General features: G+C 36.6%; 6 protein-coding genes across 9 annotated transcripts in view; 3 read left to right on the plus strand and 3 right to left on the minus strand.

Moving 5' to 3' along the window:
- Window positions 1–8,226, plus strand: part of LOC111326125 (F-box only protein 21) — a 13,073-nt gene extending 4,847 nt beyond the window's left edge. The window contains exons 3-13 of the mRNA XM_022930057.2: window positions 1,001–1,125; window positions 1,675–1,985; window positions 2,487–2,573; window positions 2,863–2,915; window positions 3,408–3,558; window positions 3,791–3,855; window positions 5,008–5,122; window positions 5,453–5,581; window positions 6,049–6,116; window positions 6,460–6,617; window positions 7,477–8,226. Coding sequence (XP_022785792.2) covers window positions 1,001–1,125; window positions 1,675–1,985; window positions 2,487–2,573; window positions 2,863–2,915; window positions 3,408–3,558; window positions 3,791–3,855; window positions 5,008–5,122; window positions 5,453–5,581; window positions 6,049–6,116; window positions 6,460–6,617; window positions 7,477–7,613 — 1,399 coding nt within the window. The 3' untranslated portion in view covers window positions 7,614–8,226. The remainder of the gene's footprint in view (window positions 1–1,000; window positions 1,126–1,674; window positions 1,986–2,486; window positions 2,574–2,862; window positions 2,916–3,407; window positions 3,559–3,790; window positions 3,856–5,007; window positions 5,123–5,452; window positions 5,582–6,048; window positions 6,117–6,459; window positions 6,618–7,476) is intronic.
- A 1,430-nt stretch (window positions 8,227–9,656) lies between these two features.
- On the minus strand, window positions 9,657–11,004 carry LOC111326126 (3-mercaptopyruvate sulfurtransferase). Of its 2 annotated transcripts, none has more exons than XM_022930059.2 (2): window positions 10,560–11,004; window positions 9,657–10,438 (listed from the first exon to the last, which is right to left on the minus strand). In XM_022930059.2, the coding sequence occupies exons 1-2, from the start codon at window positions 11,002–11,004 to the stop codon at window positions 10,008–10,010; spliced, it is 876 nt and encodes a 291-aa protein (XP_022785794.2). In that variant the 3' UTR covers window positions 9,657–10,007. The 2 variants fall into 2 exon arrangements, with proteins under 2 accessions (XP_022785794.2, XP_022785793.2); XM_022930058.2 differs by having other exon boundaries at window positions 9,657–10,441.
- A 139-nt stretch (window positions 11,005–11,143) lies between these two features.
- On the plus strand, window positions 11,144–12,404 carry LOC111326123 (rab-like protein 3). The gene has a single exon (XM_022930056.2). It carries the CDS (start codon window positions 11,144–11,146, stop codon window positions 11,903–11,905), a length of 762 nt encoding a protein of 253 aa, XP_022785791.1. The 3' UTR covers window positions 11,906–12,404.
- LOC111326120 (uncharacterized) lies at window positions 11,927–13,199 on the minus strand. Its single transcript, XM_022930052.2, has one exon. The coding sequence runs from the start codon at window positions 13,197–13,199 to the stop codon at window positions 12,450–12,452; it is 750 nt and encodes a 249-aa protein (XP_022785787.2). The 3' UTR covers window positions 11,927–12,449.
- A 33-nt stretch (window positions 13,200–13,232) lies between these two features.
- On the plus strand, window positions 13,233–20,914 carry LOC111326118 (leucine-rich repeat-containing protein 43-like). 3 transcript variants are annotated; one of them, XM_022930050.2, is made up of 13 exons: window positions 13,241–13,406; window positions 13,726–13,819; window positions 14,171–14,358; window positions 15,449–15,559; window positions 15,801–15,931; window positions 16,743–16,863; window positions 17,157–17,274; window positions 17,420–17,496; window positions 17,958–18,165; window positions 18,809–19,030; window positions 19,586–19,659; window positions 19,915–20,152; window positions 20,567–20,914. In XM_022930050.2, exons 1-13 carry the CDS (start codon window positions 13,308–13,310, stop codon window positions 20,830–20,832), a joined length of 1,947 nt encoding a protein of 648 aa, XP_022785785.2. In that variant the 5' UTR covers window positions 13,241–13,307; the 3' UTR covers window positions 20,833–20,914. The 3 variants fall into 3 exon arrangements, with proteins under 3 accessions (XP_088599029.1, XP_022785785.2, XP_088599028.1); XM_088742903.1 differs by lacking the exon at window positions 19,915–20,152 and having other exon boundaries at window positions 13,233–13,406; XM_088742902.1 differs by lacking the exon at window positions 13,726–13,819 and having other exon boundaries at window positions 13,250–13,406.
- Window positions 20,880–25,956, minus strand: LOC111326119 (short-chain specific acyl-CoA dehydrogenase, mitochondrial). Its single transcript, XM_022930051.2, has 9 exons — window positions 25,714–25,956; window positions 24,816–24,965; window positions 24,359–24,470; window positions 23,385–23,707; window positions 23,173–23,229; window positions 22,446–22,526; window positions 22,209–22,304; window positions 21,951–22,007; window positions 20,880–21,480 (listed from the first exon to the last, which is right to left on the minus strand). Exons 1-9 carry the CDS (start codon window positions 25,954–25,956, stop codon window positions 21,328–21,330), a joined length of 1,272 nt encoding a protein of 423 aa, XP_022785786.2. The 3' UTR covers window positions 20,880–21,327.
- Between the last annotated feature and the right edge of the window lie 50 nt (window positions 25,957–26,006).

Here is a 26,006-nt window from a genome sequence, read left to right on the forward strand (position 1 = left end):
ATTCTAAACAACTTAACTGTCGCTGCCATCAAATGTATTCAAGCTCTGTTCAAATGAAACCTTGTGGTTTCAGTGACGATATAATTTATAAGTAAATAGAAAGTGAAAGATAATAAATGTTAGCTCAGAAATGAAGTGGAGAAAGATATGTTTAAGTCTTGTCACAGGTATGAACCTCAGTGGCAGTGGGGGTGACCTATCTTTCACTCACCCATTCACATACCCCTACTCAACTTTTGCTTTTTTCACTTGCACAAGCAAACCCCTTTTCAATCTTTACAGTTTCAAGTGTGTCTGTAGTCAATTTGTGACTTACTTCGCTTTGCTTTTAAATTAAATCATGTCTAATTCCCTACACACGCTGTCTAATTTAATCAAGAACTGATACAGTTGGTAAGCTTTTCAAACCGAAGCGGGAGCTGTTAAAAAAAGTGTGATGCTGATTGATGAAAGGATTTTTGAAAAGACCATGAGGTTTACTATTTTGCCAGTTTATAAGCTGCACTTTCAAGCATTATTTTTGGTACAGAAAGGTAGGGGAGCTATACCCCCCAAATTTGTGTTTGAATGCACTGTGGCCCCCCTGCCCCTCCTTGCTCTGCCTTCTATGAAACTAAGAATAGAATAAAAGTCCCCACAAGGAATCAAACCTAAGATCATCGCATTCTGTGCTCCAACACTCTACCACTGAGCCACACGGACTCTGTAGTGACCAAGGCCATTTTTAGGTTCATTTGTGACGTGTCCTTCATACCACTTGGATTAGCAATGTTGAAAACATCATGTAGACCTGTGGCTACTTGCTTGATGCATTCTATATTTCCCTGGAAGCTGGTCTGTACTACTCTATAAAGTGTTTCAAAGTAATTGAAAAGTTTGTTTGTCACTTTTAGAAAAAATATGTTCATAACTACATTTACTTAGCTTAAATATAGTAGACATCTCTTTAGCAGCATTTTCTGAAAGAGACTGATGTTTTGCAGCTGTTTTTGCTTTGTAGTGAAGTCAATCTGACACACAGACATTATGCCAGGAAAGTACAATCCCAGCTGAAAATTTGCTCCATTAAGGATGAGTGGAAGAAATTTCTGGCATTACCAGAAGAGCACCAATATCTTGAGAAAGGTGGAGAACCATTTTTTAATGCAGTGAACATTTTTTGTTAATGTTCAGTCATTAATCAATTGAAAATAATTATTATAATTATTTTTTTTATATGAAGTAAGGTTGTTGGTTAATGGTGCGGCTTTGACCAAGACACGTGCCTTTCACTGTGTCTTCTCTGACCATGGATAAACCCTTTCACTTCCAAGATCCCATTAGTAATTCTCCCTATGGTCTGCCATGCAATTGTTATTATGTAAGTCTAGAGAATTTGGTATTTGTGCAACCAATAATCTCCTAATTGAAATTTTTCTTCAGGCTCATCATATTTCTTCATAATAATTATTGTATTGATATTGTAAAGAAAATATCTTTCTTGATTACTCATGGGATTTCAAAGGTCAAGTAAAAGGACCTGCAAGTTTTCAAAGCTGCCACTTGAGTTGAAGTGAGTTGAATTGTTGCCTCATGCTGTAGAATTTGGGATGAACTGTAGCAGCTGCAGTAACACCCTCAGTAAACTTTCCTGTGCTTTTCTTTCAACCGTCACTTAAAATTTTCTGGTTACAGGGGCCATGTTGGTTGTAAGGTGGATTCTCAATGAAGAGGATATTAATGAGACTGAGACTTTCTCAGAACTAGATAGAATTGCACAGATGGTACAGGAGAATCTGTGTGGCTCCAACAGCAGTAAAAACACAGCACCTTTAATCCCACTGGAAGAACGAATGGCACAGAGTAGTGAAGAGCTTTCCTCAGTTACACATCCTACAGCCTGTTTGAGAATCTTGGCTTGTCTGAAGCAAGTTTTGTATCATCAGCTGCAGTATAAAGGCAATGTGAATGAATATTATAAAAAGGAGAACTCAATGCTCTTTCAGGTATAGTTGTCAAACTAGGCAGAATAAAGCCAACTTCCATTTGGTGGTAAACTGCCATGGAATCACTTCTCTTAATTCTTTAAATCCCAGAAGTGATCAACATGTAATTTCTCCTGATAATATCCATGCATGATCCAGCAAACAGGTAATAAGAAAACTTTAACTTAATTTTACTTATCAAGTAAAATTTGTCATCTTGATCTAACACCAAATTCTTGTAACTAATTGACAAGGAAATTTGTAACAGCCAGAGGGGAGAAATAAGAATCATATCGTGGGATTTAAGAAGTCAATAGGCAGGTACTTCAAGATAACGCAAGGCCATTGTGGAGCTGGATAATTTTCATGGCCTATGTACTTTATTTATTGTCTCTTTTACATAGGAATTCAGTTTCCCCCTATTGCTTTCCTTTACCCTCTGTACCTATTTATTGTTTATTATTCTTGTACAGTGGTAGAAAGCATTATTAAACTTAAACTCTTTGGCATTGAATTTTGAAGGTTGTTAAAAATAGGACTGGAAATCCCATCACTCTGTCAGTTTTGTTCACTGCTATTGCAAGGAGACTTAGGATTACTTTAGAACCAGTGAGTATATAGAGTTTCTCTTTTTTGAGGTTGCAATATAGGCAGGATAGCTAGTAGAGTACTTCATGGTACATTTTGGAGCACAACACCCAAGAACTAGTGTTCATCTTTAAGCAGTAATTACCTGCCAGGTCTCTCCCTTTCTTTAAACTTAAAAGATTGGAAATTGAACAATAGTGTGGTTAAAAGCTTGAGACATACATTTATTTTTTAGTGACATTCATTTCTTTTTATGGTATGGTATTTTACTCATGTTAGATTTTAAATTATCATAAACCTCCTATTCCAGATAAATTTTCCAAGTCATTTTTTGCTGCGGTGGAGATCTAACATGGACCCAAAGTATGTTTGAAACAAGTTTTTGATTGATTTATTTTGTTACAATTAGAGCATACTAAGCATAAAGTTTTTTTCCTTGTTAAAATATTTGTATTTAGGGCTTGACTGAGCCCTTCAACTCCCATACATTATCCAACACACAGGTAATGAGAATACTCAAATATATCAGGTAGAATTTGTTATCTTGACCTAACATAAAATTCTGGCGATAAATTTGTGAGGAAATGTGTAGCAGTTACAGGGAAGAGTTAACGATCAGATCCTGGGAGTTAAAGTGTTTAAGTTTGAGTTTTTAGTTACAGATTAGATGCATTTCATTATTCTAAAAACATATGTGAATAACCTAACTTTCCTAGGCAGCTGTTTAATTCCAACTTGACTTACACCAACAGATAAATACTTTTATTGTTACAGCGATATCTCCCTTACCATGTAAGCTGAAGTACTGTAACTTCTGTTTTGGATGAGAGAGTTTGTTTGCCTTTTGTTTTTCAGAGCAGATCATTCTACAGCATATAAGTACATTGACTGCTTCAATGGTGGCAATTTCTTATCTGAAGATCAGTGTGTGGATATGCTTTTGTCACCATTGGCAAATATACGTAGTTTTGGTAATGCACTGTTCGTTAGGGCTTCGCCTACACAGGTGCTTTTGATGTAAATTTGTAGTTATTTTAACTTGATACACTATTAAGTTGATATATGAAAGCATAAAGTTCAGAAAGCAAATACATTTTCAATTCTTCAGTCCTAGCAATCTTGTTATTCAACAATTTTTTAACTCTCTAGGCAAGTTTTGATAAAACCCAATAGTACTTTACATAACATCTGACACAATTACCAAGTTTGCTTTACATGTGTTTGTGTCATGTCTTCAGGTATTTATTCGCATGGTGGCCAATATCATAAATAGCTACAGAATGGAAGAACATCCAGGTGGTCGGTAAGAAACATGTCAATTAGTGTTTTCCTTTATTTTAAGGGAAAAAGGTTAAAAGAAATTTCCAAACTTGTAATCTAAGAGCATTCCTTGTCGCATTCTCAGTGTCGTAGACGCATGGCATTAGGCACTGGAGTTCACCAGGTCAACCACAGTGAAGCACTAGGCGGTCAGCAAGATTCGATGTTTATTAAAATTAGGCTAATCTGACTATTTACAGCACTTGCGGTGAAAACTAGAAAGAAACATTCAATTTTTACGTCAGAAGGAATGAAAACTACACTTATGCTCCGTGCACAAAGAGGAGAAACGAACTACAAAAATTACAAGTGAGACTTACGTCTGATCTCGACTCTGGGGTTTAGAAGAACTCCAAACTCCTACAGTTGTAGTAACTCTGAAAGTACTCCGAAAGATCCTTACAGTGTGATGGACTCCTAACAAATGAGTAAACCTGCTTAAGAAAAGACTAAGCTAGTGCATGCTTTCTGACGTGATGGAAATGAGCTGAATGAAGCTTTGTTCACCTAGCCAAAAAACAGATATATGATAAGCATACAGTTAAATAAACAATACTGTGTTCACAAAGAAAAAATAATCGTTGAACGTAACTAATTAAAAACTTTATTTGGAGATGACGTGACAATTTTAGACACTCGTATCTGATTTTGGACAAGACTTCCAATTTTGGACGTGAATGCCCTATTTTGGACACTTGGGTCCAATTCAAGAGACTAGTGTCCAATTTTACACACAAGTGTCTGAATTCGGAAACTGATGTCCTATTTGTTTGTGTTCCCCTAGGTCATTTTCTGTATACTGGTTTTTGTACTCTGAATAATTCAAATCATGGTTATAAATTCTAGGCAAGTCAAATCAAATATCACTCAAGTCCAAAAATCTAGTTGGTCTTGAAGTATCTTTGTATTCCATATGATTCTTTGCTTAGAACCCATCCAACTTTTGCTCATTCTGCAACTTGCACAGAAACAGATCAATTTTTCAAATGATCAACTCCTAATCTAGAATTGTGTGTTTGACCTGGCATGACTGCAAGCTCTTCATCATGTTAAACATGCCACAAGAGGACAACAATCCAGAACTGTAGTTGAGTTCATTGCACCACTGATTACTTTGCTCTAATTTCATTGTCAGATTAAGTGGTCTGCATTCTGCTCTTGACCTGGCATTGTTTCTTGATCCTAATGATGAAGACAGCAGACTGCTGTTGGCCAGAATACAGGTTCATTTGGGAATTGACTTGGAAGAGGTATGTTTTATTTCACAATTTCCTTTTTTTTATAAATACTTTAAGAAGACTTCAAATAACTTCTGGTAGGGACTCAAAAAAATATTTGCTTATCATCTAATGGATATTTAGGTATAATTATGGTATTAAAGTTTTTTTTGAAGTGGTCTTTGGCTAAAAATTAAGAAACCTTAGCAACTTACAAGTTAATGGCCCAAGACAAACCACAAAGTTGTTATTTTTCTGTGTAATGAAACTGCTATAGATAATTCTGAATTCTTAAAAGGTAAGCAATTCTAGGATAAAAAGAATGTATGTGTGGTGTTATCTAAATGCATAATTCAATTTCAGGCAATTTACAGTCTTCAGATCCTGCAGAGCAGTGCAAACCAAGTGCGCAAGGGAATACTGGATAATCTCCTTGAACGAGCCAATCAGAAAAAGAGAATGCAGGATTTGGGAGAAAATCTTCCCCCTCCAGTATGTTAAGAGATGTTAATTTACTGCAGTAGATAATCATCGTTGCTTTTTATCCAAATCTTTTATATGAGAGGTGGAGAAGTTACCTGATGGCTTCCACAACAGGGTAGTTATTGATCTGTAGGACACAGAAGGCGGAATGTTGAAGTTACTGTGATTTTACAACACAAGCTGAACAGAGAAAATTATTTCTCTGGGATTCAAAGGGTGATGAGTTATTTAGAATGCTAAAATCACTGAGACCCTTGAGACAGTTAGAAAGTGAAGGAACATTATTTGACTAAAGATTTTCAGTTAGCTTCCACTTAAACTAAACATCTTAGGAATTTGGGTAGTTCTTTTTTTCGGCAAAATTATGGACTTTCCTGGAGATTTTCTCTCTTCTAACTTTATGAATCATATAAATTGTTAAAGGGCTGAGACTGTAGCCTCTTACATGGAATATTCTGTTGTTTCATTTTTCATAGAAACTAAGATCTGATCCAAGAAATTCTCATGTTGGATTTAAAGTTGGAATGGTGATGAGGCACAAGCTGTAAGTTATGACTCAAAACAGCTCATGCTCATGAGTGGTTATCCAACACCTCTTAGACTTGTAACATGGGTCACTCTCATGGTATAAGGACATAACATGGTGAGGCAAACTTGTTTTTCCCTGGCAAGGGCAGGTGCAAACATTTTATAAGAAGGAATAAAAAAAGTGTGGCAAGAGCCCCATTTTCTACCTACCTTCTCCAAGGAACATCCAAATGAAAGATGCCAGATCACTAAAAAAACAGGGGGGAAGAGATGGGGGGGAGGGGGCTGCAGCCTCTTTAACATTCCCAAATGTGTCTATGCAAGCTATAACTTCTTGTCATTCTCTGAATTATCCTTAGGTACCATTACGGTTGTGTTATTTATGGATGGGATCCTGTTTGTGAAATGGATGAGTCCTGGATTCAGCGAATGGGGGTTGATCAATCACCTGGTGGCCGTAATCAGCCTTTTTACAATGTGCTGGGTGATGATGGCTCACAAAGATATGCAGCTCACAGTAAGCTGAGTTTCTGGTTAATCAACAAAAAAAAACTAAATTGTAGTTTCAAATAGAAAAACAGAGTTGGTCATTAGGAATTAACAAGAAAAGTTAGAAGAGTTTAATTGATCTTTGCCTGAGGATTTGGTAAACAGGTCTTTTTTGGTTGAGTATGTGCCCTATGGCTTAGAATTTAAACTGCATTTTAGAATTAATTTGCATGCAAAATGTTTCCCTCTTTTAGAAACCCTCTCTAGAAATTTAGTTGCTTCTGATATTGTGAAGCTTTGTTCTTTTGAAATATTTCACCCAGGTTTTAGAAGTAATATTTCAAAAACTCGTGCTTCGTGTTTCATCGGGGTTTCCAAACACGAGAAAACTGATGAAAGCACTCCACCTACGGCCTCGTGCTTTTATTGTTTTTGAGTGTTTGAAAACCCAGATGAAACATGAAGCATGAATTTTTGAAATTGCTTCTCAATCATGCATCATTAGCGGAGAATAATGAAAAAATTCTGACTGATTTTGGCATCAGTGGGGTTTGACATTTTATCAACCTCTAGGGTTTGATATTTCATCAAAGTATAGTGGAAAAGCCCCTGTCCAGTGTTTCATCGGGGTTTCTAAATGCACACATGTGGCCAAATTGGCCTATTGTGATTGGTTTGTAACTTGATGAAATATTAATGAGTTTGAGAAACATCTTTAAAAAATCACACACCTTTATGGCTTCCCGTCCATTCTCCAGACTTAGGCCAAATAAGTCTTTCTATAAATTCTGATGAAGTCTTCAACTAATGAAAATTTAGTTTCTTTGATACTGTCCTTCTCCATGCAGACCATACTTGGATTGTTAATTACTTCAATTTCCTTGCAGTTAATCTGGAAGAAGATCCTAATCAGCCTTTAAACCCCCATCCTGAACTTGGGAAATATTTCAAAGGGTTCACTGGAACCAGGTACATTCCAAATGAATCTCTTCAATGCCAGTACCCTGAGGATGTTGACAATTGATCAAAACTTGGCCATCCATTTAAAAAAAACATATATTTTCAATAAAAGATTGTTTTACTTTAAGAGAAATCTGTAGGAAATCAGATCTTAGTAGTTTAAGTCTGGTATTAAAACTCAACTTTTTCTCCAGAATAAGTCCACAGAAGTAGCTTGAGGTAATGTTCTGGTTTGTAAAATTTCCTCAAATCAAAGTAGAGGACTCAGTAGTTATGAAGCTTGGCTAATGCAACATTTAATTGAACTGTAACTGAAGGTTGCAATAGAACTACTGTATCATGGGTGTGTAATACTTTTGATTGATTGACCCACGGAATAAAAGTGCTGTGGACTAGAATGTTATATTAAGTAAAGCCTATTTATTTCATAAGTTTTGGCATAGAGAAACTTTAACAGCCTGCTTTACTAAAAGTATGACAGTAATGCCTGAAGGAATTATTTAGTGTTAAGAGAGATCCTTTGGGCATTAAGCCTTTTTACTTGTAGAAATGATAAATCAAGAAGACAGCAGAGAAGATAAGGAAGAATATGAACTATGATGTCAGAACTGACATTTTAAGAAATGTATGGCAGAGAGTAAGGAGATTGGTGGAGAAAGGGTTATTTACTATTTTAATACTTGTTGCTCTTTGTCTGGTTGAATCAAATACATATTTTAATGCTTATCTTAAGAACAGAATTCTAGCCATTTGGACTGTTCATACATACAGATATAGGTTAGTTAACCACTCCCCATGGGGCTTTTTCAGGGCCATTCTTACAACTCTGTGTGGGGGACTTCACCAGACTGCTTGTGGCAGTTTACAATGAATAAAGGCAAATCTAACAGATGCCCCCAATTTCCAGTAAATAGGCCAGACCACAAATTTGGGAGCTACATTCGCTACTCTTTGCGATAAGCGTGTGGGTTCTTTAACCTCCCCTGCTAACCAGTACAGAGAAGATGCAGGAGACAGGGCCTACAGTTTTTTGTCCTTCTCCGGGAAGACTAGAATGTCTAACCATTTGCAGATATCATAGCAAAGGTAGCACAGTCTCCTCAGTTATTTTAAGACCCCCGAGTGTTGGTCTGGCCGGGGCTCAAACCCTCAACCTCCCGCACAACAGTCCAGTGCTCTAACCAATTGAGCTAACTGGGAGGTGGTCCTTATTTCGTAATCTTGAAATGAATATACTAGAACAAAAGTAAGGAATACACAATCAAAATGATCATTTTGTATTGGAAATACTTTACACCTGGCTGTAGGGTGTGTTATGTAAGATGCATTACTGTCTTTAACACTATTGTTGTCTTTGAGTAAGGAGTTCCTTGACTTCCTATGCAATAGGTGATGACCATTTCCTTAAAATTGGACAAGGTTGCTACAGACAACTTTTTCAACCATATTTTGATCATAATGTTTAATCCATTAATAGCCACAGATTTTGTTAAAAACTGTGTTTTGAAGCTAGTCGAGCAGATTTCGGGTCACTGTTGTGGTTTTAAAAGCTCAAACTCACCACAAACCCATTGACAGCTTGTACACTCGATGGCCTTTCGATCCAAATGCAAAATGGCGGCCTGAAAATCTTGGGCATGCGCAGAAAGCAAAATTTGGAGATAGTTTTTGGTTTGAAAAGTAATGCCCCACTTACGACTTTTACTTTTCTGTCTTTCTCCTGCCTTTTTTTCCCCTCTCCTTGCCTGAAGTTTCTCCTCACTTGCGGAAATATAGTAGGCTTCATTTTGGTGTAGAGATTTTTTTGGAAACCACTCATATTTTTAAACCACATGCTCAGAAAGGTAGGTGGGTAATGGAACAAGATTTTCGTACAGATTTTCAGGTCAAAGTTACATGATTTTTTGGCTATTTCTCCAATCTCCTTCACTCAATTGTGCTCATTCTGGTGTCGTTTGTAAGATATTTTCAACCTGTTCAACTACGTGCTCAAAGTCGTGCTCCAGGTTAAAAGTGACGACGTCACAAGGCATAGAAACGGTGTGGGTCCACATGGGCACATACGGGTGCACTGGAGGTCAATAGGTTAAAGAAAATCATCACTCCGCACCATGAAAATATTTATAAGAGATCTTGTAAACTACAAAATATTCATTTGGTTTTAAATAAATTTACAAGTAGAGAGAAATGGAGAAAGAGAACAAACTTATTGCTTATTTGAATGAGAATTGCTTTGTACAAGCTATGTTTGTCATATGTATTGTTTGTCATGTTGGAAGTTTCACTATCAACTAACAATTTAACAACCTTGTCTCCAACACACTTTTCCCTTCAGCTGATTGTGAGAAATCTTCTACCCTTAATGAATAGGCCAACCTTGCTCCTCTTCCCTTAAAATGTACTTTTTTATTGTACACTTTTTGTTATCAGGTCTGCCTTGGACCAAAAATGTGTGCAACTAATTCTTTTTTATCATATCTGGAGAAGCTCGCTGTCCCCACTCAACCCATGACCCATCGTACACCATAATGTCACTCTTTCCACATAGATGTGCTCCCAAAGCTATGATACAAGCTGTGATTCCTGACCCACAGGTTGTAACAAGTGGATTTTGAAGATCAATTCCTGCTTCATCAAATACATTTTTCAGCTCCTTGGGGTCTTTCATTAGTTTTGTTTCAGGGTTTAAAAATTTGGCAAAATGGAGACTTTTTGAATGCGGAATGTGACCAGATGGAAAGTTTGGACGTGGCTCTGTTTCAGTTCCAAAGAACCTGCCAGGAGATCTTGCATCAGCAATTTGTATGTTTGGGTCTGATAACTTGGCTTTCACAAAATCAAAGTCACAGAACATGCCTGGAGTTAAGGAAGCTTTAAAAGGTCCACCTTCTGCTGAAAAAAAAATTGACATTATTCATAAGTATGGTTAACCAATTTTTTAGGGCGGATAATACCCTTCCTGGAAGATGAAAGGAGAATTTGGATACGAGTTAACAACTGAATAATTTACCTATAACTTCCGCTGCCTCCTCTGGACCCGATGAAATAGGATAGCCAGGCTCAGCCTGCCACTTAAAAAATCCACCATCCAAAATCGATACCCGATCGTGCCCAAATGCACGGAACATCCACCAAACTCGGGGAGCCGAGAATAACCCAACTTTACTGTGATCATATACAACAACATGGCTATCGTTGTTAATTCCTAAACTTCGAACGTACTTTGAGAAATCTTCAGTTTTCGGTAACATGTGCTCATAAGGCGATGACTTGTCGACACAATCATCGATGTCGAAAAACTTAGCCCCTGGAATCCGTTGAGCTAAAAATTCTTCTTTCGGATTACGATTTTCCGATGGGAGATGCCACGAAGCGTCCAGCAGCCGCAGATATTTTGTGTTTTTAAGCATCAATTGACGAAGCCCCTGGGCTTTAATGAGGGTCTGCACAGACATGGCAAAGAAGAGGTAAGCAAGTACCACAGATAATGCAAAGTCGATTCAAGGCGTTCGATGTTCCCTGTCCAAAAGCCCAGAGTAGTGGAAGAAAGTCTGGTGACTAGTCCCCAGACTCTACGCTAAACGACGTGTCAAAATGGCTGCCTTGGAGAAAGTAAAGATTTTAGTAGTTGGCGATTCCGGAGTTGGAAAAACGTCTTTGGTTCACCATATATGCCACGATGAATGCCTTTCGACCCCAGGTTGGACAATAGGATGTACTGCAGAGGTAAAACTGTATGACTACAAAGAAGGAACGCCCGCAACGAAAAGTTTTTTCTTGGAGTTCTGGGATGTTGGAGGCTCCGCAAACCATGAAAACAGCCGGTCGCTATTTTATAATGGAGTCAATGGATTAATTCTTGTTCATGATTTGACCAACAAGAAGTCATTTACAAATCTTAGGCGTTGGCTTGCAGAAGTGTTGGGGTCTGGGAAGGAAGGGAATAGTTCCTTTAGTGCCAAGCAGCCACTTAAACAACCTTCAAACAGAGACAGTTGGTTTGAGTTCTCAATTGACATTGGAGAAGGTTATGACTCAGAGCAATTTGCTGGAAACCAAATTCCAGTCATAATTGTGGGTACTAAACTTGATCAGGCAGGAACTGCAAGAATTCTTACCTCATCTAGAGGATTAAATCTTGCAGAGGAAATTGGAGCTGACATGATAAATCTGAACTGTACTGATATGAGACAACTTAAACCTGGATCTCTCAATGCCAAGAAGTTGAACGCTTTCTTTGATAAAGTAATTGAGAGGCGATTCTATTCCCGTGAACTGCCACAAGTCCAGCAGTCAATTGGTCTTGCAGAATCACCTAAATTTTATGATCGTTCAAGTAAACGTAAAATGGTTTGAACACTTTTTCAGGAAGAAAACTGCAGTGATTAGATTACATTTAATGGTACCTGGCTCAGGTAGAAGTTTCTTTCAACAAACACAAAATTATATCTAGTCTCATCTTTTGTCCTTGCTATGTCAAATATCTTTAGCCCCTAAGCTGTCTGCTTATCAAGGGCCATTGAATTTAATCTCTGTATCACAAATTATGTTTTGAAAACTCAAATAGATATATAACCTAGAATCGGATTGGAATGAACTTCTTTCACTTCGTCAATTAGAAATTTCTGTGGTTTTCCTAACCTTCTGATTGTGTAAAAAGGTTGATAAGTTGATATTTATGAGGATTCTGGGAAATAAATTGACTTAAATTGACTACATGCCAATGGTTCAACAATGACAGAGGGTTAATTCCTTTTGCTGGCTTTGCCATCTTATATTATGAACAACCTAAGATCCTTTGATCCCATGGAAATACTAACCCAATGACTATTAAATGGTACGTTCCTGTTTCAAAGTGACGCTTTATACATATGCATTTATATATGACTAGATGAACGAATCATTCTTCATCATCTGTTCCTTTTCGTTCACGCAATCCCTTGCGACCCTTGATCTTTCTTTTAGTAAACGATGCTTCTTGTTTTTCTCCTGTTGCAGAATCGGAGACCTGTTTTGTTTTCTCTAAGGAATAGTCAGAAACTTCCTGGTTTTGCAGGTGATCAAGTTCAACCGAATTCCCAGCAGACCGAAATCCTTTTTCAGCTGAAGACAGCTGTGTTTTGGGAGCTTTAGCCCGAGATCGTCCAACTACATATTCCGCCATAATGTTCACACCCTCCACAATTTGTGAGCGGGAAGGTATTTCATCGATTTCCATTTTATGCTTGATGGCTGTTTTCGAAAACACATGTTTCTCAGTCATCTCTACATTGGATTCTGAATTTTCTTTGGGAGCATCTTCTTTCCTTTTGCGTATCTCGTCCATAAAGGAGAGAGCAGCCTGTCTATTTAATGCATCGCCAGAAATTCCTTGAATCCTTTCACTTCCATCTTCCTCCAGACTATACTTCGTCCATTTTTGAGGGTGTAAAATATGGTCTGGTACTCGCCTTGGCGGACGAGCGCCTTGAGGTTTGCACTCGGGTTCACCATCATCAGCCTTTTGTTGAGGTTCAAGCTTGTCTAGACATCCAAAGATAGAATTGCTACGACCCTGGAAATCACTATCTCCAGATATTCGGAGAAAATCCTCCTTTTTCTCTGTCATAATACTATCCTCAAGTTCGTCGATCGACGTCTTTTCCGCCATAATGGATCCCAGATCTCCTCGATTTGGCTCGCTTGGAAACAACAGCCTCATTCTTGAGTGTTTACATGGCAACCAAAATGGCGGACAGAATTTAAAAATAGTTATAACATGACTGAAAGCGTTCCCTCCTTTAACGTTACTGCAGCGTTTCACTCGCAGCTCAACACTTTATGTATCCGAGAATTTCCTTGTGGCTATGGCAGCTGGGTAAGCTGGAAATTAAACTTGTACTGTGCTTAAAAATAACACGGTACTCTTTTTCTGAGTAGATAATCTACATTTGTACATTTGTGGAACAGTGTTTGCGTGAAGATAGGTCAAGATATGGGAAAGAGTACCATATAACCCCATACATTAAATAACCCTATACATTAATTATGCATTCCACTTCTTTGTCTTTCACGACAAAACTTTAAAAACAAAGTCTACTAGTCTGAATGCATAATTATGTATGGGCCGGGTTATATGGTACTCTTGCCCAAGATATGATCTGATACTAAAAATATTTGTTTCATTTTGAAATAAGAGAGCGCCCAATGTCAGCAGTAACGTAAGTTTGAAGAGTACTGGTATACTGAAGGGTACGAGGTCATCTGCAACAGTACCAGCCATTTTAGCAGGTAATTAGTTAGGACTGAAGTACATGCAAATGGTTTTGCAAACTTGGTAAGGAGTTTTGGGGCCAAGAAATCAGCAAAAGTCCCCCTGCCCCAAATCTTTACCATTACTCGCATAATTTACAAATGATTTACTTTTATCGTAGATATTGAGATTTTCTTATTTTCAGTGTATTATGAATTGTCCCCATTCAGTAATTAATTATCACTACTTTTTCAGTACACTTCCATTCAGAATAAAAGGACAGAAGTCTTACCAAACGTCTGTTTCAAAAATAACAACAGTCAGAGGCAACCAATTTCTCTAAAACTCAAGTCTTACCATAATTTCTCTCTTCTTCTGTTCCTCAACAGAAAACAGTGCTGAGTTAGAGACGGTTGAAAATCTTCAAGAGCTGGCTGTGAAGAGTCCTTATGATGTGGACTGTACTTGGAGCAGTGAGGCTGAGAGCTTGCGTGAAATTGCTGTTAAGACACCAGATAAACTTACAGAAGCCTTTATTCTTAAATTTTTTAAGTCCCTTAGAATTGTTGATAAGAAGGTGAGGTTTAAATCATGTCTTACTGTTTAAATTACCAGTACTTGACAACATAATAATGAAAATGAAATTACCAAAAAAAATCTTATTTTTGAAATACCAGTATAGTTACCTCCTATTTCCTACTGATAGTTCCGCCGCCATTTGGGTTTGTCGGACACGAAGTGATGTTACACTTCATTGCCTTTTACACTTAATAGACGTTTAACAATAAGCCTAATATTCCCATTTCTTTCACGTGAAATAATTAAACGGCAAGCAAGTCTTTATTTTTGCTACTATTTCATTAAATATATTGCATCATCTGCAACAGTACCTTCATTCATTCTCTGTGTATTAAATTCATGATGTTGAATTCGTAAAAGGAAGATTGGTTAGCAAAAAGGGCAATGGCTCACACTGATAAGTTCTTTATATAGCCTCATCTATGATATAATATAATAGTTATTTATTAAAAACTAGATCATTGGATAATGCAATTCAAGACTTTTTATTGGCTTAGCCATTATGGTATATGAGCCAATATACCATAATCTACAAATATGGTAAGCGTACGCGTCAGCTTAAAATCAAAAGGGAGCTAAAAAATCCGGTTTCTTCTCACAAAATAATAATTTCTTGGGGGCGTTTTTAATAAAACAATTATTCCACTCGCACTTGTTGGATATGAGGTGATTATAGCCAACTCGGCGCTACACGCCTCGTTGGCTATCTATCATCTCATATCCAACGCGCGCTCGTGGAATAATTGTTAATTATTTGCTTCAAGAAAAGACTTAACAAGTAAACAAACAGACTTAGGTGAAAATACTTTCGGACGAAAAGACTTAGACAAAAAGACTCTTGGACAAAAAGACTCTTGGACAAAAAGACCGGACACCGATGATTTATTGTTATTGAATGATCCAATCCAATCTATTGCTAAGAAGAGCTCTTTTTAAGTGAGAGTGAATTAAGTCCAACATGAATTTGTAACGGTGTCTCATTTGTGTTTGTTTGTTTGTTGTAACAAATGATATCTAATTTGTGGTTATTTGAGGGCAGATTTAATTTGATTACTGGTTATTACATTGTTCATTGTTGTTTCATTCAGGTAACTGATATTGATGATGGTCTTCTTCAACTGAAAAATCTTAAACAACTTACCTTGAGTGCAAATTTAATCAGGAATATTGATTCAAAGAGACTTCCAAAGGGATTAGAGGTATATTCCTTATATTATCCTGATAATAATTATGATAAATGGATTACTATTACTAACCAGACATTTCTCTTTTTATAATTCTAGTTTATCTCTTCTAAGTATATAATTGATGACAAAATAAAAAATATTGTCAAGGATGTAACAATAAGCTAATCTTTACACAATACTTTGAAATTAAGAGCTTAAGATTCTAACTATTCACAGAATAAATTCTCAATAAGTTGCTATTTTCTATTTCCAGGAGTTGGAACTAGCAGCCAATCAAATCTCAGACATAAATCCTTTGTGTGTATGCCCCCCACCCCTTATTCATTTGGGACTCAGCTACAATCTGATTTCTTCTATCACAGGACATATGAAAGCAAATTCATGGTACTTATCTCAGCATTTTTTACATTAGGCTTTCAATTAATGAAATGTAACAAATTAGTTCACAATGAAATAGTAGCTGAGGAGTGAACAAAGGACTTGACCCAGACCTCTCTCATCTTTCACTCCTCTACTACTATCGTGTTGTTTACTATATGTTTCATTTCACTAACTGAATACCTGGAAAACATTCTTTTTACATCAAAATATAGTAGAGGCTGGACAGAATCCTTACCCGAATGGTTTTCAATCTGCTTACAAAGTAATAGTGGATTCATGTACTTGCTTGAAGCCACTCTCACTTTAAAAACAAGTTCATCACAACCTTGCACATGTCTGTGTTACATAATTATCAGCGGGAAAAAGGAAGGGCTAATGCTTGAAACATCACCTTTAGATTTCTTTACGGTAGCCAAATTAAAAAATATACACCTCCCCACTGATGTAGCACCACGATTTCTTTAGTAACTTACCCTCTTTATTAAGTTGTCCTAATTGTTAGTCTGCTGAGCTCAGGAATAAGTGGTACACGTTCAGGCCCCACTGAATCATTATTTTTAGTTCTCAGGTGAAGCAATTGAACCAGAAAGAGCCTCTGTTCACCCAGGGGAACAAATTTTTATTTAAAGAAAATTAAAAAATGGTTACAAGACTCCAGGAAATCTGTCAAAATACTGAAAGTTACTCATAATTTATATCCAGTCTTGCAATCACCTAATGAGTAACAGCAGAAAAACTTATTTTTAAAAATAATTCAAATTTACCATTACAACCAGTACTTGGTAGTTAACTTTTTCCTTATGTTCATTCTTAGGCCACACCTTTTATCTTTGGATTTAAGCTTCAATAATCTTGCAGATTTATACCACACCATCAATGTGCTTAAAACTCTACCTAAACTGAAGAATCTTGTTCTTCAAGGAAATCCTTTAGCAGTAAGTTTCCTAATATCTGCTATTTCACCTTCGTTAGGTATGACTCTTGTAGGATAGCATCTTAGAAAAATTGATGTCATTCACTGCTAGGTACATACAGAAAAAATTTTCCACATTGACACTTTGGAAGCATTTTGATTTTAAATCAGAAGGTTCTTTGGGAGAGACAAGCGTTGAGTTATCATGATGACACAGTTCACTGGGTTGAACTTGCACTGTTGCTTTTAAGGTGACAAATGTCGTTTGATCTTTAATCATTTCCTAAAATAAACATCTTTGATTAACTTTTTCAGCTTGTACCAGGTTACCGTGGTTATGCAATTGACTCCATTCGTCAACTGACGATTCTGGATGATATCAGAATATCAGCTGATGAAAAGCATTTCTTTAAAGGGCTCTCTAAACTGAAAGGTATGCCTCTGTTTTCTCCATTTGAAAGGTACTATTTACTCAACTATAAATTTAAAGTATTACCGTAAGTGATAGTACTTAAAGTAAAGTAACATCATGCATATGGTACAAGGTAAATCTAAAAATATTTGTTGATGTTTTTCAGATGTTCCTGTTGATGAAGCTCAGATAATGGTGTCCATCAAGACCATTAAAGGTGTTAAAGTACCTCCAGAGATTGAGGTAACTTAATACCTGACTTCCATTACTACTGGTTGAAGAGGGAGTGTCGAATAAGAATGTTTAACACTGAACCAGCCAGGGCTTAAATCCAGATCCTCTTAACTTAGAGTTCAGCCCACTTACCATCCAATTATTTTGCCTCCTCATATAAATAGGGATTAAGCAAAACACATGTTAATTAACCCTTTCACACCCAGTGGTGACAACCATAAAACTTCGCTTTGTGGCTCCAATTTGTTATCTTGGAAAAGGTTATGAAAACAAACAAGCTTATCAGCCAGAGGGTTAATACAAACATGGTCTTTTGAGAAAGTTTAATTTTTCTTTGCCAACTTGATATGATGGAATTTTTTTTTTCTTTATAATATGAGAGCAGAGTGCAATTTACTCTATCAGTTAGGAACAGCCATTGAGTAACCAGTGCTGTTACCATTACATTTCAAATGACTTTTGTTCTACAGGATCCTGAAATAAATGCAGACTACCCCAAGACTGAACACAGATATCATGTAGAATTCCAATTCCTTAAAACTGAATCCACAACTGTGTTGTGCCAATCACCTGCTTTGTCAGTACCAACCATCTCCATCACTGGAGATGATGCAGAGAGTGAAGCCCTGGAAGAAGGCACAGTTTGGAATGAGGATAATCAAACATATAAAAACTCTGGTAAGGTAGTTTTTTGATGATTATAGTCGAACTGTGATATTTTTTAAATGGATCATACCTCTAGTGGTTCATGGGTGAAGGACCTGCCAGCATTGACAAGTCTCTTTTCCCTTATGTGGTGTGATTAGTAAAAGGGGGGTAAGTTTCTAAAGAAGCTGTCAGTGGTTCTAGGTCAGTGGGGGAGTAAACAAGGTAATTTTGGTTTTATCAACTAAGTTGATGATGTAGATTGGCCACCATAAAGAGTTTCAAAACTGATGTTTCAAGCAGTAGCTCTTCCTCAGCTCATATCTCTGACAAAGGGCTAATGCTTGGTGTTTGCCTCTTTCTCACCACCCCCAATATAAAATTGATTTTTTATTATCTAATGTAATAGTTATGGTTCGAGTTCAGTATTTTTTTTTTACTGATGGTACCAAGGTCTTTTGTTAATGGTGGTGGGGTTGAGTAATTGATCTTGCATAGGAGTTTATTTCATGACTAGGCATCACAACAGATGATCCTTTGGCAACTTCACCTATTAGTGCTTCCTTTATATTAATGATCCCTTAAAACTAATTAATTTGAATATATCAACAAAGTTCATAAATTAAATAAGATATCTGTCACTGGAAAAAGCCATAAAGTACCTTTCATCTTACAGGTTTGTTGCAATCAGTAGCAACAGGAAGTTTACCATGGAACGAGGACTGTATAGAACTGGACTACAGCAAGAAGTTCCACACTCGTTTGTTGGTCCCACTCAGAGACTTCATCAAAGATGGAATAAATTTCACTGTCGTAAAGACCAAACACATGTATGTTGTGGAGGATCCTAATGCAACAGCTCAGCATGAAGAAACCAAGCTACCAGCTTCAGCAAAAAGTAAGATAATACACTGCTTGTTTTAAGTGCTACTGCAGTGAAAAAAATCCAATTTCCCTATATCTCTCTCAATTCCGATGTTATTTTTGGCCAAGAAGCAAAGGGTAAATTATTTAAACTCGATTAAAAAAAAGAGCCCTTTGAGGCAGTGTACTGGATGCTGGTCATATATTTCCATGGTGAAGTGCTAAAATCTACAGTTTTTGTGAGTAGCATACATATACCTGTAAAAGTAAGGTGTTGCTAGAAAGATTTATAGACCACTTACATAAATGGCTGCTGGATTAATATTCTTTTGTTTAAATTCAAATTAGCCTTTCTGGCCTCGTTCTCCAGTACAAAATTCAAAAGAATACATTATCTCAAGCAAGGCCAGAAAGGCTAATTCAAATTTAAACAAAAGAATATTAATCTGCAGCCAGTTATGAAAGTGGTCAATAGCTCAAACCCATTGTTGTGAAACAAACGAACTTATTCTTTGTTGATATATATTATCACAATGTATGAGTATTTTGTATCAGAGTCATTCAAATATTTTCTCTCCTTTCTTCCCAGGTAGACCAGGAAGTAAAATACAGAAAGCTCCCAGCAAGGAGAAGAGGAAAGAGTCAGCAAAAGCAAGGGACAAGGTTTGCAAATAAATCAACTGTTTCTCAGAAAACATGTTATCACTATAATACAGTCCCTTGAGGTTGTGCATGCCTTCCATCTTTAGCTTGTTTATTCCCCTTTGGAATGTGTGATCATGTCAAATGTCTGAACCTTAAAAAAATTCACTTTCAATGGAAATTCACCAATTGTTTTTGATGCAAATGTGCCTTTTAATGAGGGTAGCGGCTGGAACTTTTAACGACACAATGTAAGCTCGTACTTTAAATTTCCAGGCTAAGGATGGAAAAGGCAGGAAAAATAAACAGGATGATATTGAGTTATTTGAGCTACCCAGAACTCGCTACATACTGGGATCTTGTAATGTTCCACTGAATTCTCTACTGGAAGGAGAACTGGAAGTGGAGATTGAGAGTGTATGTGAAGGAAGAGAGGAGACTGGTGATAGTGATAAAAAGGATGCAGCGTCTGGTACTAAGTCTGATGTCAGTGAAAAGAAGAAGCAAAGTAAAGGTTGGTGAATACCTTGTGTGCGGGAGGGGTGTGTGGTAGTTTCCAGGGGAGTGTAGTGCTTCATAAAGGTTAGTATGCTAGACTCTGGATTGAGAGCTCCAGCCAGAGCCCTGACTTTGTCCTTTTGTTGTGTTCTTGGGAAAGACACTTCCTTCATATTGCCTCTCTGCACTCAGTAGTACACGTGGGTAAAACCAAACAGTTAAAAAAATTTGACAAGTATTACTCAAGGGGTTAGCTGTGATGGTCTCACATCCTACCCAAGGAAAGGAGGAAATAGCAATACTATGATACATTATGCTACACCTAAGCATCAATAGTTATGGGTCACCTGGCCTCCACAGTTTAAACCTTATGATCAAGGTTTCCTTATGAAGATGACTTGTGAGAAACCATTTTGTTTGATCTCATTAGACTCTACTGATAAGTCATCCAAAGGAAACCCACGTGCAGGTTCTCCAGGAAAAGCAAAAGGTGGCCGTGGAAGGTCAAGTAAAGATGATAAAAAGACTAAAGAAAAAGATAAACAGGAGGAAAATTTGGAAGGCGAGGAAGAAGCAACTCATCTGCCACCATTGATGATACAAGTGCAGATCAAACTACACAACTGGAAATCTGCCAGGGAAGCTGTTCAAGAGTTTTTACCACAAGGCATCCCTTCGCATGCAGAGCAGAACTAAGGTCACCTCCTTTTGCCCCATTAATGTAAGGAGTCATCAGCTGTTAATTACAATAAAAATGTATTTTATTTTTTACACCCAACTGTTCAATAGTTGTATCTTTCATTACATCAACAATAAATTGTAAAATACATGTCTGAAACTGTAGGTTTTGTACATAACACTATCTCAACTTGTTCTTTTATAAATAATTTAGTACCTTCTGTGTTATCAGAAATTACTCCATCCCAAAGAACATTAACTAACATGAGCAGAGTTCACCAGTTTTACTGTGTAAAGATAACCAGTAAAAAAAAAATAATGATGAAAATAAAATGTCCTGCATTTTGTAAAAAAGAAGTTTGAGAAGTATTACGCACAATTCCGATTGTTATCCAATGTTTACTGTAGTGTTTACCAAACAATTCTCATCATCATTAAAAATTCCTGGTCTATACCAGTACACTGATATTGTCAGCAAAACGCTGTCTCTATTCATTATTCTAATTTGCTTTATCATTGGCCATATTCTTTTAAAAGTCTTGCAGCAATAACAATTCTTTGCACTTCACTTGTTCCTTCATAAATCTCTGTGATTCTTGCATCACGATAATACCTCTCAGCAGGCATATCAGTAACATAACCCATACCACCAAGGACTTGGATGCACTCAAGAACAAAATGGTAAATAATCATCATTATCATCATCATGAATATCTCCACCATCATTGCAATCACTGTTGCAACTACCAGGAAACATCTTAATTATAACTTGGAATTTTAAATACCTCTCACAGTGAAAATGGACAAAAACAAAAACAGAAGTATTATAGTGCAGATTGGTGAGACTGGTCTTTAAAGTGACCATCAGTTTGGGTATATAAGATTGATAAAGAACTTAATTGTGACAACACCTATAAAAAGATTTCTTTGGGGATTAACCTTAATTTATTTTTTAATTTATGTTGCATCGAAAGGGTCTAGGGAATCAACCAAATATGAACTTACTACTATTGGTTTTGGTTTTGTTTATTTGACATTACAACAAAACCCAGTGTGATTGAAGCCTGATACATTCAGTTGAGTTATTAATTATTTAATGGTTATCAAAAAGTGTAAGAAAAAAATTTAAAAAATACCTGATGAGAAATGTAAGTAGCAGCTTCAGATGCGGCAAGTTTTGCCATTGCTGCCTCCTGAGAAATAGTTTTCATGATTAATGTTACTATGACGTTAAAAAAATCCACAAATATCTGTATAATCATTGTGTTTATCCTTACCAGCATCACACCATTAATTCTAAAGGTCCAAGGGTTGAATCTTTGTTTTTACACAAAAAATCAGTTAATAAATGGACCCATCTTTAGTATATCCCTTGATATTTTGTTAAAGCATACCTTAGTGAAGTTTTCTCCTGCATCTTTTAACATTGCTGCCTTCCAAGTCAGAAGTCTGGCACTTTCTAATTTTACCTCCATATCTGCCAGCTTCATCTACAGTATACAATAAAAAACAAAGCAAAACAAGAAATTTGTGTTACAGAAATGTACAAAATGTATTATTACATTTATTGATACTCATGTTTGAGTGTTGCTGTTGAAATGAACTGTGTTCTTGAGAATATTGCCAATTACCTGAACTCCCTGTAAACTTGCAATTGGCTGTCCAAAGGCATTTCTTTTCTGTGCATAGTCAACTGCACATTCTAATGCAGCCTGAAAACAGAAAAACTCTTTGATAGGTGCTAAGACAATTGCTTTGCCTATCACATGTTGGTTAATGTTATAGTTTTTTTATTATGCATACTATACAGAGAAAAATGTTCAAGCTTAAAACTCTGCTTGATTCTTCTTCAACTCCACACAATCAGTTGACTCTATTACTTCTCATGAAAACAAAAACTATGCATATTAGGAAGGTAAGTAAGTAAGTAAGTAGACTTTATTGGAGAGGGTGACATTTGACAGTAACTAAACTGATAACCTAATAGCCCTCGAAGTAAACAAGAGAAAATTAATAAAAAACTGACCTACAATCTAGCAAATATAATTTATATAAAAAGGATATAAAACTACTAGATATTAATAAAAGACTGAGTACTAAATTGATTTATAGAGTGATCCTTTAAAATGTTTTTCACTAGGACTATGGTTAAGATCTACATTTAGCTTGTTCCATTCTTGGATTGCTATTATGGTGAACTTCCGGCCACCTTCCGTACATCTCTTGTAGCGAGGACAACTTAAATTTAGATTACATAATCTGGTTTTTTTATTATGGATGTCAGAGCTTTTGATTAGTAAGGTAATATTACAAAAACTATGGATATTATGTAGTAAGTAATATTTACAATATTAGTACCTGAGCTATTCCTAATGCTTGCCCTGCAATACCAATACGACCTGCATCAAGCGTGGACTAAAATTTAACACATACATGTCTAAGTTTATATATAGTTACATATTAAAGACTTTGTTGAATTTCTCATTACAAAGAAAATACCTTTTTACTTGAAATAGTACATCAAATAGGCAAACAAAAATCAAATCCTTGAATGAGAAGAACATTCTAACCATTGCTATCTTGAATCCAGCTCCAAGTTCTCCAAGAAGATTCTCCTTTGGAATGACGCAGTTCTCAAAAATAAGTAAACAAGTGGAGGAGGCTCTTATTCCCAACTTGTCCTCCTTCTTTCCAAGGCTCAGTCCTTCTGTCGGCTTGGGTACAATGAATGCACTGATTCCCTTGTGTTTCTTGGATCTGTCTGTTGTGGCAAACACTACTGCTGCTTCAGATTCATAACCATTAGTGATCCAGGCTTTTGTTCCATTCAAAACCCAACGATCTCCATCTAATTTGGCAGTGGTTGAGGCAGCACCAGCGTCACTACCATTGTCTGGAAAATTCAAAGACAAAATCAGCAGCTGATTTTCGTTCCTAGCTAGTCTCACAAATTCCAGAGAGTATGTAATAACATCAATGACAATAATTTAGCAGGTGACATTCCACAATGTGGCTCTTCCTGGACACTTTTTCCAAGATGAAGTGGAATTTGGAATGTTGGATTTTGAGGAGGGAGAAAAACCCTTTAAGCAAATACAAGAACAAACACCAAAGGCAACCTACATGTGACACCAGGTCTGATAATCAAACCTGGGAGGTGAGCACTCTCACCACTGCAGCATTTCTGCTCTCCAATATATTGAAATACTATCACTTAATATGAACATGTAAAATGAAACTAACAACAATTTTAATGTATAGTCTGAAAAAAATCCAAGTTGCAGATGGGATTTGAACCCACAACCCTGCGTGATCTAGTCTGGTTTGAGCATCCGACTAGATCACGGAGGGTCGTGGGTTCAAATCCCATCTGGGACTTGGATTTTTTTCCAACTATACATTAAAATCGTTACTTAATTAATTGTACAAATAAATACTCTCCCATGATGAATGCTTCTCATATTGTTCTAACAGTTGCTGCCTCCCCAGAAATGTCACCCATAACAAGGACATGTATATCTTATGAATTCCTAAGAATAAATACCTGGTTCACTGAGAGCAAAACAGCCAACTCTTTCTCCAGAGCAGAAAGGTGTCAGCCACTTCTTCTTTTGTTCCTCTTTCCCAAATTTTAGAAGAGGACCAAGGTAAAGGGACTGAAAAATACCAAACAGTGATTGTTTATCTTTTGCTCTTACTGTGATACTGAACAATACCACATGAAGATAAGAACTCTTAATTAATAAATCTGCCAACACATTCAGAACTTGTCCCAAGAATGATTGTTCCTAATAATTTGTAAGGTTGTGGTGTCAATCTGGTGGTTCCCATTGATATTACCCTACAGAAAAAATATATTTTGCCAAGTTGATTGAAACTCCATAAATTTCAAGTGTGATCTCTTAACAGAGTGAATTGCCTTTCTTAGTTAATTACATAACCTTTGCATGATATAACTGGCCCAAAAATACCTTGTTTTATATATTAAGTATCTTACATACATTATTTACACTCATGACGACCCCTGTGGATGCACAGCCACGACTGATCTCCTCCATTGCTATAGCATATGCCAGATAATCCAGCCCTGACCCTCCTAATGATTCAGGGACTTCCATAGAAAGAAGACCAAGTTCCCCAATCTGTTTGACCTGAGAGACATTAAATGGTATGTGGGCAAAACTTACTGCAAGTAAATTTGATGGCAATCAAACTAAATTCATTCTAGTATTCTAACAAATTAGGAATTCTAAGTTATTTGACAAAGTGATATCAAAGAATAATTAACAGTAATTAATCATTTGTAAAAACATTAGTTTTAAATTTTTTTAACTATTTTGGAGCCACAGTTTCATTTCATAGTTAATATAATGCAAGGGAGGGGTGGGGAGAGGAGAGGACAGAAGTGGGGAAGTGGAAGGGGGTGAGGGGGGAGGGGTAAGGAATGACACTGAGCAGAGTTTCCAGTTGACTAACTGAATAAAAGTTAAAATATCGTACTAATGTGGAAACAAGTTGCTGAGACAGGTCTCTGCCACATACCTACTCTTATGCACAGTTTTCATTATTGACCACTAACAAGTCTTTGCGACTCACTTTGTTACGCAATCATCGATTTCACAAATTAATATTGAGAAAATACGCATCTTCGTGAGGAACAAAGTTCAAATTTTAGTGGCAAGCGACAGATTTTCGCTAAAAATTCCTCAAATTGTCGCCTCATAACTTTACAGGCTTTTCTTCAAGAGGTCTTCAAAAGAAAAAATTTAAATTCATTTATCTGGTGTAATGCCATACTTCCGCTTACATCCTACACCATTAAGAGTGGATCTTCAAGCTAAAACTGAGTTCCTTGTAACGTCAAGATAAAAAATTGGATATAATTTCAAATAACTCTACCTGTTCTGCAGGATATCTATGTTCTTTATCCAGATTACCAGCAATGGGTACAAGTTCGTTGTCTGCAAAATCTCGACAAGTTTTTCTCAACATTTCATGCGTTTCGGGAAGTTGAGCAAGACTTGCCACATGCCTTCTCAATGGTACATATCTCTCAATTCTTAACCTCGGTAGAAGGCCGTGAGAATAATGTTTTGAAGAGATAAAAGAAGATAAGAGTTTTCGAGACATCTTCGTCGCCATCTTTGTTGACCTTTGGAACCAGGCCGTGTACGCATTTTAGGTCAGAATTG

This window comes from Stylophora pistillata, chromosome 13 (assembly GCF_964205215.1).
Source record: "Stylophora pistillata chromosome 13, jaStyPist1.2, whole genome shotgun sequence".
Taxonomy (NCBI): Eukaryota; Metazoa; Cnidaria; class Anthozoa; order Scleractinia; family Pocilloporidae; genus Stylophora; species Stylophora pistillata.

Excerpts from the sequence above, each read along its gene's own strand:
- LOC111326123 (XM_022930056.2), top strand. The coding sequence starts at position 11,144 with ATGGCTGCCTTGGAGAAAGTAAAGATTTTAGTAGTTGGCGATTCCGGA.
- LOC111326126 (XM_022930058.2), bottom strand. The coding sequence starts at position 11,004 with ATGTCTGTGCAGACCCTCATTAAAGCCCAGGGGCTTCGTCAATTGATG. Across the intron at positions 10,442-10,559 it reads GGAGGCAGCGGAAGTTATAG|CAGAAGGTGGACCTTTTAAA; the intron begins GTAAATTATTCA and ends TTTTTTTTTCAG.
- LOC111326118 (XM_022930050.2), top strand. The coding sequence starts at position 13,308 with ATGACTGAAAGCGTTCCCTCCTTTAACGTTACTGCAGCGTTTCACTCG. Across the intron at positions 15,560-15,800 it reads GACTTCCAAAGGGATTAGAG|GAGTTGGAACTAGCAGCCAA; the intron begins GTATATTCCTTA and ends TTCTATTTCCAG. Across the intron at positions 19,031-19,585 it reads GCTACCAGCTTCAGCAAAAA|GTAGACCAGGAAGTAAAATA; the intron begins GTAAGATAATAC and ends CTTTCTTCCCAG.
- LOC111326119 (XM_022930051.2), bottom strand. The coding sequence starts at position 25,956 with ATGGCGACGAAGATGTCTCGAAAACTCTTATCTTCTTTTATCTCTTCA. Across the intron at positions 24,471-24,815 it reads TCGTCATGAGTGTAAATAAT|TCCCTTTACCTTGGTCCTCT; the intron begins GTATGTAAGATA and ends GGTATTTTTCAG. Across the intron at positions 22,527-23,172 it reads AAGCATTAGGAATAGCTCAG|GCTGCATTAGAATGTGCAGT; the intron begins GTACTAATATTG and ends TTCTGTTTTCAG.
- LOC111326120 (XM_022930052.2), bottom strand. The coding sequence starts at position 13,199 with ATGGCGGAAAAGACGTCGATCGACGAACTTGAGGATAGTATTATGACA.